Source organism: Mobula hypostoma, chromosome 17 (assembly GCF_963921235.1).
Source record: "Mobula hypostoma chromosome 17, sMobHyp1.1, whole genome shotgun sequence".
NCBI lineage: Eukaryota > Metazoa > Chordata > Chondrichthyes > Myliobatiformes > Myliobatidae > Mobula > Mobula hypostoma.
This window is the reverse complement of record NC_086113.1, coordinates 53,569,326-53,584,279: the sequence shown is the minus strand read 5'-3', so window position 1 is coordinate 53,584,279 and position 14,954 is coordinate 53,569,326. Positions and strand designations below refer to the sequence as shown.

The 14,954-nt window shown below is 42.8% G+C and overlaps 1 protein-coding gene across 1 annotated transcript in view; it reads left to right on the top strand.

The window, feature by feature from the left end:
- Window positions 1–14,954, top strand: part of pard6ga (par-6 family cell polarity regulator gamma a) — a 40,688-nt gene that overhangs the window by 10,686 nt on the left and 15,048 nt on the right. Inside the window, exon 2 of the mRNA XM_063069368.1 lies at window positions 5,170–5,392. Coding sequence (XP_062925438.1) covers window positions 5,170–5,392 — 223 coding nt within the window. The remainder of the gene's footprint in view (window positions 1–5,169; window positions 5,393–14,954) is intronic.

Below are 14,954 nucleotides of genomic sequence, written 5' to 3'. Positions count from 1 at the left end.
AAAAATCACTGCTTTTTGAACACAGGCATGCAAGCTATTTAAAAACGGTTCACTTTAAGTATAGTGTAGTGTCTTATCAGCCACAAGGGTAAGTGACTGACATTGGTTAGAAACTGTTTGGCAATTGTCTCCTGTCCCAATTAAATGGCCTAAATCCCAATAAATGAAGAGAATTGCAGCTATTTTCTGAATTAGTTTTTGTTCTTTGAGTTGTCCCAAATAAGCGGCTGCCCCAATTAATTGATGGCCATATTAACTGGAACCCACTATATTTTAATTAGGCACGTTTTAACTTTTTCTCCCAAGATCAATATTTGGCTGAAGAATTTTAAATGTTCCAGCAATTGCCTGCAGATTAATTTTCAACAATTGTTAGTTATCTACATGCAGTCTATTAATAATTAATCACCACGATAGGATCTCAGTGATCTTTCTAATCCCCAGGTTCTTTTAGGAGTCCAAGAATAAGTGAAAATTTGTTGCTTCATGATTGTTTATTTTTAAGTTTAAACAAAGGATCAGGTACAGAGCATATGAACTAAAGAGACAGAGACAAAGAAACAAGATGGCATCTTTGCAAAAGCTATACTGAAGATAAAACCACATTTCTGAGATAAGGAATGGCCAATTAAGAGAGCACGTGTCGTGTGCTAACACTTAGCCAATGATAAAAGAGATTAACTGTTAATGTAATTGCTATACTGCTTTTCCGCCAGCAGGCAGGAACAAACACTATAAATTGTGAAAATATACGAGATTGTAAAAGATACAAATTGTGTGTTAGTAAAACTACGATTTTAGTCTTGCATTAATTCAACTAATATCAAAAACATTTTTTAATAAGTCCAATTGAATACTTTTTTTCTGTTTACAAATGATGCCATTTATAATAATTGAGATTTCCATTCAGTACTATGTTGGAATTTTATTCCACTAGAGTTTTAAACTTTGGGATTATGGACAAATATTTGATAAATAAGTTGGTATAATGAAAAATGAAGAACAAAATATTATAAAAATTATCAGAATAATGAGATGTTGCAAAGATAATTTGTAAAAAAAGATATGATTCATGTATTGACCCGCGGTCTGCTACTGTGCCGGAGCGCTTTTGAGACACGGCCCATTCCGAGAGCATCTCCGGAGCAGACGACCACACCGAAGTGACGGTGGAGACCTCAAGGTGCCCCAGACGCTTCCCTGGAGCGACCACCGTAAAGCCCCGTTGGTGGACATCCACAGCTGCCGGAAGTGAGGCCTCCGCCGCCGACCTCGGAAATCGAGCCCGAGGCTCGGCTGGAGTGGAGGCCTCTGCAACCATGACTCAGTTTATGGAATTGTTTCAGCAAGGAGCCCAGCCATCCGGGATTAAGTGTCGGCTTCGGGGCCCGACCCAATCGACAGCCTGGGCCCCCGGCAGTTGGAAGTGGCAGTGAAGCCTCCCCGTCACTCGGAGCGACCCGGAACGCCCAACGATGCAACCCACCGATCGATCCCCGCAGGACGCGCCCACCAACCTCGAAGAGCTGCCACCAATGCACTGCATTGATGGAAACCTGGAAAGGTGCACTATTTACCGAGGAAGCGTGGGAAAAGAGCTGGGCTGCTGGTCAAATTGAAGCTGAGGGGCTTCAGGGTCCCTATGCCCACCATCCTACTAGCTAATGTGCAAGCCATAGAGAACAAGGTGGATGATCTTAAAGGGAGACTCACCTACCGCAGGGAGATGCAGAACTGCTGTGTATTCTGTGTCACTGAGACCTGGCTCTCCCCTGCCACCCCCGACTGTGCCATCTGACCAGAGGGATTTTTGATCCATCGGATGGACCGCACGGCGTCTTCGGGCAAGATGAGGGGACGTGGTGTCTGCCTACTGATCAACACTGCGTGGTGCTCAGACACACTGGCACTGACAAGCTGCTGCAGCCCGGACCTGGAACCCCTGTCGGTGAAGTGGTGAAGTGTCGAAGTGTCGTCCCTACTATCTACCACGGGAATTCACCTCAGTCATACTGACAGCAGTCTACATTCCCCCCCCCCCCCCGGGAGTGTGCTTTGAACATACTATATGCCAACATCAGTGAACTTGAGACCAGGTATCCGGAGGCTTTGCTCATTACAGCCAGGGACTTTAACCAGGCCAACCTCAGAAAGGCGCTGCCAAAGTTATACCAACATGTCTCCTGCCCCACTAGAGGCCTGAATATACCTGACCACTGCTACACAGCAGTCAAGGATGCCTGCCGTTCCATCCCACGACATCACTTCAGAAATTCGGACCATCAGGCTGTACTCCTCCTCCCGGCTTACAAACAGAAACTGAAGCGGGAGATCACGGTGACAAAAGTAGTGTTGCGTTGGGCGGAGGAAACAGATGAGGTCCTCCGTGACTGCTTTGAATCGGTGGACTGGCTAGTATTCAAGGACTCGGCAGCTAACCTCGATGAGTATGCCTCAGCTGACACAGACCTTATTTGGAAATGCATGGAGGACTGTGTGTCTCGCAAGATGATCCGGGTATTCCCTAACTGGAAACCTTGGATGAATAATGAGGTCAAGTCCCTTTTGAAGGCTAGACCTGCGGCTTTTAGGTCCGGGGATACCAGTTGCTACACGGAATCCAGGCATGAACTCCGGAAAGCCATTAAGGGTGCCAAGAGGCAATATCGAGCCAAGTTGGAAGCCCAGGCTAACCAGAGGGATACCAGTAGACTATGGCAGGGTCTAAATGAGATCACTGGGCGCAAAGAAAAGGCTGGGAATATCAATAACTTTGGCGCTTCTCTTCCTGATGAACTTAATGTATGCTACGCAAGATTCAAACAGAAGAGGAGCGTCCTGCTCCTTCCGGATGAACCGGACCTAGTGGAATCGAGATTCATCGTCACCGAGGAGGACGTTAGAAGGGCCTTCCTGAAGATAAATCCAAGGAAGGCGATGGGCCCAGATGGTGTCCCGGGACGGGTTCTCCGGGCCTGTGCAAGCAAGCTAGCTGGAGTGCTTGCTGACATCTTCAACTGCTCCTTGCTTCAGTCTAAGATCCCCTCGTGTTTTAAGAAGGCAGAGATAATCCCAGTGCCGACGAAGAGCAAGGTGGCATGCCTGAATGATTGTCAACCTGTGGCTCTGATATCAATTGCTATGAAGTACCTCGAGCGATTGGTTATGGCACACATCAACCACAGCCTACCGGTCAACCTCGACGCTTTGCAATTCGCCTACCGGAGCAACAGGTCAACAGCAGATGCCATCTCTCTGGCCCTACATTCCTCCTTAGAACACCTGGAGAATAAAGACGCATACGTAAGGCTCCTTTTCATTGGCTACAGCTCTGCCTTTAATACCATCATTCCAAATAAACTGATTCCTAAGCTCCGGAACCTGGGCCTTAGCACTCAGATCTGCAGCTGGATCTTCAACTTCCTCACAGACAGGACCCAGGCTGTAAAAATAGGGGACAAGCTCTCCTTGACAATCACTTTGCGCCCCGGTGCCCCACAAGGCTGTGTACTCAGCCCCCTGCTGTACTCACTGTACACCCATGATCGTGTAGCCAAGTTTCCATCAAACTCAATATATAAGTTTGCTGATGACACCACAATTGTAGGCCGTATCTCAGGTAATGATGAGTTTAAGTACAGAGAGGAAATTGAGAACCTGGTGGCATGGTGCAAAGACAACAACCTATCCCTCAACGTCAGCAAGACGAAGGAATTGGTTGTTGACTTCAGAAGGAGTAACGGACCGCACGACCCAATTTACATCAGTGGTGCGCAAGTGGAACAGGTCAAAAGCTTTAAGTTCCTTGGGGTCGATATCACAAATTACCTGACTTGGTCCAACCAAGCAGAGTCCACTGCAAAGAAGGCCCACCAGCACCTTTACTTCTTGAGAAAACTAAAGAAATTTGGCCTGTCCCCTAAAACCCGCACTAATTTTTATAGATGTACTGTAGAAAGCATTCTTCTAGGGTGCATCACAACCTGGTATGGAAGTTGTCCTGTCCGAGACCGGAAGAAGCTGCAGAAGATCGTGAACACGGCGCAGCACATCACACAAACCAATCTTCCGTCCTTGGACTCACTTTACACCGCACACTGTTGGAGCAGTGCTGCCAGGATAATCAAGGACACGACCCACCCAGCCAACACACTTTTTGTCCCTCTTCCCTCCAGGAGAAGGCTCAGGAGCTTGAAGACTTGTACAGCCAGATTTGGGAACAACTTCTTTCCAACTGTGATAAGACTGCTGAATGGATCCTGACCCAGATCTGGGCCGTACCCTCCAAATATCCAGACCTGCCTCTCGGTTTTTTTGTACGACCTTACTTTCCATTTTTCTATTTTCTATTTATGATTTATTATTTAAATTTTTAATATTTACTATCAATTTGTAATCCAGGGAGCAGGAAGCGCAGAATCAAATATCACTATGATGATTGTACGTTTTAGTATCAATTGTTTGGCGACAAAGTATTTGAAACAGGTTAAGTGCGTTATGTCTGGATTATTTTAATTAAAACATATCTTTTGGGCCTCAATCAGTTTTATTATGTAATAGGGAAGAGTATGAAGAAGACTAGGAAATAATGGGAGAAAAAGTAAAATGCCCGATTTTATATAGTATAAAATACCTTTAAAATATCCTTCACATGCTTTGCTCAACATCTATGGAATATTATTTTCAAATTGACTTTGCAAAGTTCGTTTAATTTTTGCTATGTGTCAAATATTGCAATGCATTGTAATATCTGTAAATCAAAGCAGTTGTCTAATTTGAATTGGATAATAAATATGAATAATAAACTCTTGGAAGTTGTAATACTCACTTTGCAGGTTTCTGTCATCTTGGAATCTATGGTTATAAAATTTAGTAGTTGGAATTCTTATCTGTTGTCTCATTTAATTCGTACCTTTCTCTGCCTTCCCAAATAATATTCAGTTTTGCTTTCATACTGACCCATCTCCTTCTGACTCTTTGATTAGAAGTGGACTAGGAAAAGGCAATTCACTTGATTCTTTGTGTGAACAGTCCTTTGGTAACTGTTGATATTTTCTCTGTAACTATATTGTAAACTGAAGTTGTTTTATGTGGATGTTGTGAGTATTTTCCTATTATGTAATATTCAGTATGTTCTGAAGCAATATCTTTTTTTCTATTTTTAATCAGTTTGGAGCAGAATTCCGAAGATTTTCATTATGCCGGTACAAACCTGGAAAGTTTGATGAATTCTACAACTTAATCCTTCACACACATAATATTCCCAATATGGATGTATTAATTGGATACGCTGATGTTCATGGTGACTTGCTTCCAATCAACAACAATGACAATTTCTGCAAAGCCATTTCCATGGCTAACCCATTGCTCAGAATTTTTGTGCAACGGAAAGGTATGATTTTGAAAGTGAATTGAATTAAATAAAGATGTTTGTGTTGCATGGTATTCTTAAGGTTCTCTCTGTTTGTACCCGCTCCTACCCCAGACCAATTCTGAGATATTTAATCTCAATTTTCTTTTTATGTCTTCTTGACTCTATTCTTTATTCTTTTATTTTGTTTGATTAATCGCTAAATATTTAGAACTAAAACATTTGTTATGAGTAGTTTCATAGAAATTCTATTGTTGATAGTGTGATAATTAGAAACGTAAGGGATATGCATAATTGTGTTTTAGTTTATAAGGTAAGGTAGATCTCATAAGTCCTGCATTAAATTAGAAAGTCCAGTAGAATGATTATTTGTACAACTGAGTTATATTTTTAGGATTTAAGAGCATGATGGTGTAATAAACACTTGCAGCCGCTTTACAAATACAGTCATCTCAAATATCCATGTAACTGTTATTTTAGGCCATGGTTTTTTGTCAGGTCTAAGTATTCATGTCGGATTGGGGTAGTTCAGCATTTACGCCCATCCATAATTGTTCTTGAGAAAGTGATAATGAGTCACCATCTTAAACTGCTGATGTCTTTTGGTGAGAGTGTTCCCACAATACTGCCAGAGAGGGAAATCCAGAATTTTGATGGTGAAGAGGTAGAAGTAGTTCAAAATGAGAATAAAAAACTTTTTAGAGGCTGGAACCCTCAGTACGTTAGGCCTCTTTCCACGGGCGCTGTCTGACCTATTGACAATTTCCAGCACGTACTGACAATATTTCCAAGTCTGAAGTATTACTTGAAGGGAGGCCTGCATGTTCTGTTCAGGTGCACCTTGGGCACCTGTGGTACAATTGCAAATTTGGGAGGTGCTATCAAAGTAGCTTTAGCATATAACTGCAGTGCATTTTATTGGTGATGTACTCTGAACTGGTAGTGCAGTGGTCCCCAACCACTAGGCCACAAATCATGTGCTACCGGGCCACAAGGAAACGATATTATTTGGCGATATGAGTCAGCTGCACCTTTCCTCATTCCCTGTTACACCCACTGTTGAACTTTAACGCACGCGAGGCCTTTAGCCACGCGTCATTCATGTCAGCGCGGGAAAAATATCAACTCCTTGAGCTTGCAAATGACGGCCGGCTGAAAAGTATGTTTGACACCACATCTGTGCCGGCATTCTGGATCACAGCCAAGGCTAAATATCCTGAGATTGCCACGAAAACACTGAAAACATTTCTTCCATTTCCAACATATCTCTGCGAAGCGGGGTTTTCTGCAATGAAAACTAAATTGTGGAATAGACTGGACATAAGGAACCCCCTTCAAGCATCACTGTCTCCCATCACCCCTCGATGTTGCAAGGAAACAAGCCCAGGGCTCCCACTGATTCAGTGATATTGGTGTGTTGCAATGATTTTATATGTTCATAAGAGGAAAATATGTGCTGTGTGTTTAATATCCAAAGATTACTTCAAATGTTTTGATGCTATTGACTTATAAGTGACTTATCACTATATTCATGCAAGGAAACTATTCCGCTGTGTTTAATATTAAATTTGTTAGATAAACCCTTTTAGAAATGAAATTGAGTATATTAGCCACTTATAAGTGACTTATAGTTGATTTATCACCTATATTCCGGTCGTGATTAAACCCCCCCCCCCCACACACACTGGGGTTGCCAACTGTCCCGTATTAGCCGGGACATCCCATATATTGGGCTAAATTGGTTTGTCCCATACAGGACTGCCCTTGTCCCGTATTTCCCCCGCTAAGGTAGAGTGTTCCTATGAAACCTTCCGTGCTGAAATGGCAGAAAGCGAAGAAGCAATTACCATTAATTTATATGGGAAAAATTTTGGAGTGTACCCAGACCCAAAAATTAACCTATCAAATAGCACATAAAACCTAAAATAGCAGTAACATGTAGTAAAAGCAGGAATGATATGATAAATATGCAGCTTATATAAAGTAGCAATAATGTATGTACGGTGTATTTTCACTGAACAGAATGGCCAAAACCAATTTGTAGAAAAAAATCGGCACATACACGCATGTGTAAGGCATGTATGTGCAGATCACGCATGTGCACACAGGTGCCTGCGCAAGGCTTCGTGGTCATGGTAGTCTTACTTGGGGTAAACACAGTGAGAAAGTTGGCAACCCTACCTACCAGCACCCCCCCCTCCCCCCGGTCAGCCGGTCCGCAAGAATATTGTCAATATTAAACTGGTCCACAGTGCAAAAAAGGTTGGGGATCCCTGTGGTAGTGGACTCTGAACTGAGTGCTAGTCAAGCAGGCTGCTTTATCCTGAATGGCAGTGAGCTTCTTGAGAGTTGATATTGCATGCATCCAGTAAAGTGGTGAGTGTTCCAATGTACTCCTGATAAATGTCTTGGATATCAGGAGGTGTGTCACCTACTGCAGGATATCCAGCCATTGACCTGCACTTGTAGCCACAGAATTTATGTGGGTGGCCCTGTTGAATTTAGATTAGATTATGAGGACACCTAGTCCTCGTTTATTGTCATTTAGAAGTGCATGCATTAAGAAATGATACAATGTTCCTCCAGTGATATCACAAAAAAAAGGACAAACCAAAGATAAACACTGACAAAACCACATATTTATAACATATAGTTACAGCAGTGCTAAACAATACCATCATTTGATAAAGAGCAGACCATGGCTTGGTTAAAAAAAATCTCAAGTCCCGATCAACTCCGATAGTCCCGATAACAGGCGGCAAAAAGGGAGAAACTCCCCTGCCATAAACCTCCAGGCACTGACAACTGCCGATGCATTGGAAGCAGCTGACCACAGCCGACACCGAGTCCATCCGAAAACTTTGAGCCTCTGACCAGCCCCTCCAATACAGCCTCCCGAGCGCCATCCTCTGCCGAGTGCCTTTGACCTCGTCGTGGCTGCCGAAACAAGCAAAGCCAAGGATTCAGAGGCCTTCTCCAGAGATTCCGGACCCCACAGTAGCAGCGGCAGCGAAGCGGACTTTTCAGAAGTTTCTCCAGGTGTTCCTCCGTGCTCTCACGTCTGTCTCCATCAGATCAGAATTGTGCACAGTACCCTACTTAACAAATCATTTCTGGAGTGGCCGCGCGCGCTACATCACGCCGCCATCTTCTCCTCCCTTCCCTGATTTCTGATCAATATTGATTTCATTCCCCCCCCCCACTAAAAGATTGGTGAGACTTGGTGACAGTGATGACATTAAATGAAATGTAGCTGCTTAAACTCAGCAAGTTCTTTAAGCAGCTTCACATGCAGAAGTACGTGATGCTGCACAACATCAATTCTTGCTTCAGTATTTTGTTTTCCTCCATGAATCTCATGATGAATATCTATATGGGGGTAAAGTGACATATAAAAGTTTTTGTGGAGTTAATCATTTAGACTAATTGAACCTTTGCAACATTTTAACATCAATTGCATAAACCATTTCTAATATATTCACCCTATGTGCTTTGGTACTCCATTATAGGTATTCTCTTGAGATCAAGAGGATATTACTTCCAATTATATATTGAGTTCTGTTGGTAGCTAATCGGGGAAGTGCAGGGACGACAGACTCTTTCTCAAATTGGGTAGGTGATGCCTTTTGAGGCAGATAATTTGTGAGGTGGTGCACCACTCTATGTGATTATGCACCACTATTTCATGGACTCTAAAATTCTTAAAATGGAATAGGGCCAATATAAAAATACTAGATGGGAGCTTCACGTACTCAATACCCTCCTAAATGCATCTCCTCCATCAAAAGCAATCATAGGTCAAAGATTCCCAGGAGGCAGTGGAGATTTTCATTGAATCATTTCCTCTCTGTTTGATAACGTCCTCCCATGACCGAGTCCAAAATAAAGTCTGTTGCGTGAATTTAGTGTCAAACATGCAAACTATGTGGCCTGCTTAAAGTAACTGACTGAGATAACCAAGTGCTCATAGCTTGAGATGTTAAATTGGAAGAGGACAGTGATGTGAGTTCACTTATCCACCAATTGGATTTGAAGGATTCAGCAGAGACTTTGGTATGTTGATTAACTACACTGAAACAAATTCTGCAATAGATGTGTGATTGGCATGTAGCATAGAGTAAAGTGTAAGATGAGGATTTTCTGTGTGCAGCTCAACTTGAAGGTGATCCACACCATACGTGGCCTTTGTCAACTTCACAAAAGCCTTTGATGAAGTCAAAAGCTTTAGGGAGGTCAAAAAAGGCTATAAAAGGTGTTGCTCCTTAGAGCACTATTGGGAGTATCCTGACCAGCTGCATCATTGTCTGGTACGGGAATGGCAAGCTATCTGACTACGAGTTCCTACAGAGGATTGCAAGGAGTGCTGAGAGGATCATTGGGGTCTTTCACCCGTCAGAAATATTCATCAGGAGCACTGCATACGCAGGGCCCTTAGCATCAGCAGTGATCATTTCTATCTATCCAGCAATCTCTTTGACCCCCTACCATCAGGCAGGAGGTACCCTAACATTAGGAGAGGAACTGTTAGGATGGGAAACAGCTTCTTCCCCCTGTCTGTGACACTACTGAACTCCCTGCCACCAACCAAGCTGTCATCATGTCTGAAGCATGAGTAACATTATACTGTTTACTTTTTAACTTGTCATAAATGCACCTTATTACTTGTTAATTTATTTGTGTTGTGCACTTTTGTCTGGAGGAACATTGTTTCATTTGGTGTATGGCTGAATGACAATAAACTGAACTTGAATGTTGTTGGTAATTGTACTTTGAAGATTATGTCCATTGTGTCTTGTGATCAAAATCCACACTGATTAAGAATGCAGGCCTTTGACAACTAGGAGAACCTGTTTTTGAGGACACTTTCCCTTTGGCAAACAGCAGGGAGATAATGTATAATTACCACAGTTAGACTTGTCTTCCCTTTTGGAATGGTCATGATTTGCTGCATCGAGGGGCTTCTCCCCAGATGAGAGCATTGAGATTGTAGATTTCTGACCAAATGCAAGGAGACAGCATACTGTTAAGGACAAGACCCCTAATAGTGTAGCTGAGCAGAGAGATCTTGGGGTCCACGTTCATAAGTCCATGAAAGTGGTAGGGTGGTTAAGATGGCTTGTGGAATGCTTGCTTTTATTAGTCAAGGTATTAAGTTCAAAAGCCAAGAGGTTTACCTTGCAATTTTATAAAACTCTGGTTAGGCCACATCTGGAGTATTGCATATAGTTCTGGTCGCCCCACTACAGAAAGGATATTAAGGCTTTGGAGAGGGTGCAGAAGAGGTTTACCAGGATACTGCTGGTTTAGAGGCGATGTGCTATCATGAGAGCTTGGACAAACATGGGTTGTTTTCTTTGGAGTTCTGGAGACTGAGGGGAGACCTGATAGAGGTTTATAAGATTGAGAAGCATAGATAGAGTAAACAGAGAGTATCTTTTTCCAGTAGAAGTGTCTAATACCAGAGGATATGCATTGAAGGTCACGGAGGTAAGTTCAAGGGGGGTGTGAAGGGTGATTTTTTTTTAAACTTGAGAGTCAAGGATGCCTGGAAAGTGCTTCCTTGTATAGTGAAAGAGGCAAATCATTAATGGCTTTTAAGAAATGTTTGGATAGGCACATGGATGTAAGGAAGATGGAGGGTTACGGACATTGTGTAGGTAGGAGGGATTATTATTATTTTGGGGGGGTTTTTATAAGTTTTAGCTGGTTCGGCACAAAATTGTAGGCCGGGGGGTCTATTCCTGTGCTGTGTTCTATGTTCTAACTCTACTGCTAAATTTTGCTTCCTCAATGGGCTCATTAGGCCTTGTTTGTGAGTTAAGATGTGGCCTGCTCACCTTGGCTAGCCCAGGTAAATGCTGTGGAATTCGAGTCAAGGGTAAAGTCACAGAAGAGATGTTTCCCTTCAGCAGCCATTGACTGTCTTCCTGTTCCTAATGTTTGCCTGTATTCTTGATTCCTTGGGATGGTGTGTTGGACAGTCGGCCAAAGAGGTTGTACATTCATGGTTGTCTTCACTCTTACCTTCAGTTCTTTACATCACTGTATTTCTACCAAACTTTTGTCTTCAGGCACCTGTTAATGCTGTTGTTTTCCCTTGAACAAACTGGAGTTTCTAATCCAAGTGAAGGGTCTTGGCCCACAACGTCGACAATTTATTCCCCGCCATAGATGCTGCCTGACCTGTTGACTTCCTCCAGCATTTTATGTGTGTTCCTCAGGATTTCCAACATCTGATTCTCTTGTGTTTCGAATCAAGGAATTCCTCACGTTTTACCAGTGGGCAAGGGCACCTTTGCGTGAGCCCTCAAGTGTACATGCATATGTCTGAAAGCAAGTGTGCATGTTCGGTGGCACTTGCAAGTTCAGGATTCAAGTGGATAAAACCAAAAGCAATTCACCAGAACACAGCTCTGTTATCTTAGCTCAGGAACTCAGCAGTGTAATTGTGCTGAATGAAACACAACAGGCAAGTGGTGGCCAATTTAAATAATGAGTGGTTAGTATATTTTCCAGAGGAACAAGTGGGAAGAGAAATGGAATCTTCTAAGAGTGAGCTTCACTAACAAAAATGAGCTGGTACAGCAGCTTCACACACAAAATGCTGGAGGAAAACAGATGAGTAGATTTGCAAGGTAGGGGGAGGGGAGGGAGAAACACAAGGTGATAGGTGAAACTGGCAGGGGGATAGGAGGAGAAAAGAGTTGATTGGTGAAAGAGATACAGGGCTGGAGAAGGGAGTCTACTCGTCATCTTTTTTTCTCCAGACCTCCTGAAGGGTCTCGGTGGAAAACATGGACTACTCTTTTCCATAGATGCTACTTGGCCTGCTGAATTCCTCCAGCATTTTGTGTGTGTGGCTTGGATTTCCAGCATCTGCAGATTTTCTCTTGTTTAGTACAACAGCTTAATATAATAGGCATCCGTTAGTCTCGTGAGACCATGGATTTGTGCCTTGGAAGGTTTCCAGGGCGCAGGCCTGGGCAAGGTTGTATTGAAGACCGGCAGTTGCCCATGCTGCAAGTCTCCCCTCTCCACGCCACCGATGTTGTCCAAGGGAAGGACGCTAGGGCTGATACAGCTTGGCACCGGTGTCGTCGCAGAGCAATGTGTGGTTAAGTGCCTTGCTCAAGAACACAACATGCTGCCTCAGTTGAGGCTCGAACTAGCAACCTTCAGATCACTAGACCAATGCCTTAACCACTTGGCCACATGCCAACACTACAGCTTACTTTGTGGAATTAGCAAATTCCTGTTGGCTCTTTGTCACTTGCTACTGTAATGGAGCATATGCCCCAACCTTGGAAGCTTCACATGAGATCAAGGATGACTCCAACCTTAAAAAGTTGGTCTGCATCCCAAAGGCAGTTGAACAGATACTTCAGTATCAGAATATGAAAATATGCAACCTTCTAGCTAGAAAGCATAGGGAAGATAATATCAATGAGAATCCTTCTCTTGAGAAAATATTTGAATCATGGCCTGGTCATTATGATCATCCTGTTTCATGAGGGTAAGTCCAGGACTTGTCCCCTTCCCCTTTCCAAGTGTTGGCATCTGTTAGATCATATCATCATCCGGGTGAGGGACCACAAAAGATACTTGCATAACCTTCATCAAGATTGGTAGTGACTTCTTTTGTGCTGGCCAGTGCTTAATCTGCTCTGTAATTTCTATCATCCTGGCCCCAAAGCATTGCCACAAGATCAGTGTTTATATCACAAGCATATGTTGTGAAATTTGTTGTCTTTGTGGTAGCAGTACAATGCAGTACATAATAGAAGAGAAAAGCTGTGAATTGCAGTAAGTGTGTGTGTGTGTGTGTATCACACACACACACACACACACACACACACACACACAAACTCCATTTCCATAGAAGTTGGGATATTTTCCCAAAATGCATGTTCAGGTATGTTAATTCACGTGAACCTTTATTTAACTGACAAAAGTACAAAGAAAAGATTTTCAATAGTTTTACTGATCAACTTAATTGTATTTTGTAAACATACACAAATTTAGAATTTGATGGCTGCAACACACTCAACAAAAGTTGGGACAGAGGCATGTTTACCATTGTGTTACATCACCTTTCCTTTTAATAACACTTTTTAATCATTTTGGAACTGAGGATACTAATTGTAGTAAATTTGCAATTGGAAATTTTGTCCATTCTTGCTTGATATAAGACTTCAGCTGCTCAACAGTCCGTGGTCTCCGCTGTCTGATTCTCCTCTTCATGATGTGCCAACCATTTTCAATAGGAGATAGATCTGGACTGGCAGCAGACCAGTCAAGCACACGCACTCTGTGTCTACAAAGCCACGCTGTTGTAGCCCGTGTAGAATGTGGTCTGGCATTGTCCTGCTGAAATAAGCATGGACGCCCTGGGAAGAGACGTCGCCTTGATGGCAACATATGTCTCTCTAAAATCCTAATATATGCCTCAGAGTCAATGGTACCTTCACATACATGCAACTCACCCATGCCGTGGGCACTGATGTACCCCCATACCATCACAGATGCTGGCCTTTGCACCTTTCGCTGATAACAATCTGGATGGTCGTTTTCATCTTTGGCATGGAGAACTTGATGCCCATTTTTTCCGAAAACTAGATGAAATGTGGACTCACCTGACCACAGCGCACGGTTCCACAGTCTTTCGGTCCATCTGAGATGAGCTCGGGCCCAGAGAACCCGCCGGCGTTTTTGCATAGAGTTGATGTATGGCTTCCTCCTTGCGTAATACAGTTTCAAGTTGCATTTCTGGATGCAGCAACGGACTGTGTTGAGTGACAATGGTTTTCCGAAGCACTCCCGAGCCCAGGTGGCTATAATTGTCACAGTAGCATGACGGTTTCTTAGGCAGTGCTGCCTGAGGGCTCGAAGATCAACAGTGGTTTCCGACCTTGCTGTTTATGCACTGAGATGTCTCTGAATTCTCAGAATCTTTTCACGATATTATGTACTTTAGATGTTGAAAGACCTAAATTCTCTGCAATCTTGCGTTGAGAAATGTTCCTTTTGAACTGACTAATAATTCTCTCATGAATTTTGGCACAAAGGGGTGAGCCACAACCCATCCTTGCTTGCAAAGACTGAGCCTTTGATGGATGCTACTTTTATACCCAGTCATGATACCTCACCTGCTACCAATTAGCCTGCTTAATGTGGAGTCTTCCAAACCGGTGTTACTTGAATATTCTGTGCACTTTTCAATCTTATTTTAACTCTGTCCCAACTTTTGTTGAGTGTGTTGCAGCTATCAAATTCTAAATTTGTGTATATTTACAAAATACAATTAAGTTGGTCAGTAAAACTATTGAAAATCTTTTCTTTGTACTTTTGTCAGTTAAATAAAGGTTCACGTGAATTAACATATCGCAGATTTTTGTTTTTATTGCATTTTGGAAAATATCCCAACTTTTCTGGAAATGAGGTTTGTATATATAATACAGACATTAATGAAGTCCTCTGCTTTTGGGGCCTGCAAAGAGACTGCTGGCTTCTCCACAAGAATCAGGATGAGTTTGGAGAATGACAATGGAAGAATGTCTCACTATTAAAACTTTGTCCAGAATAA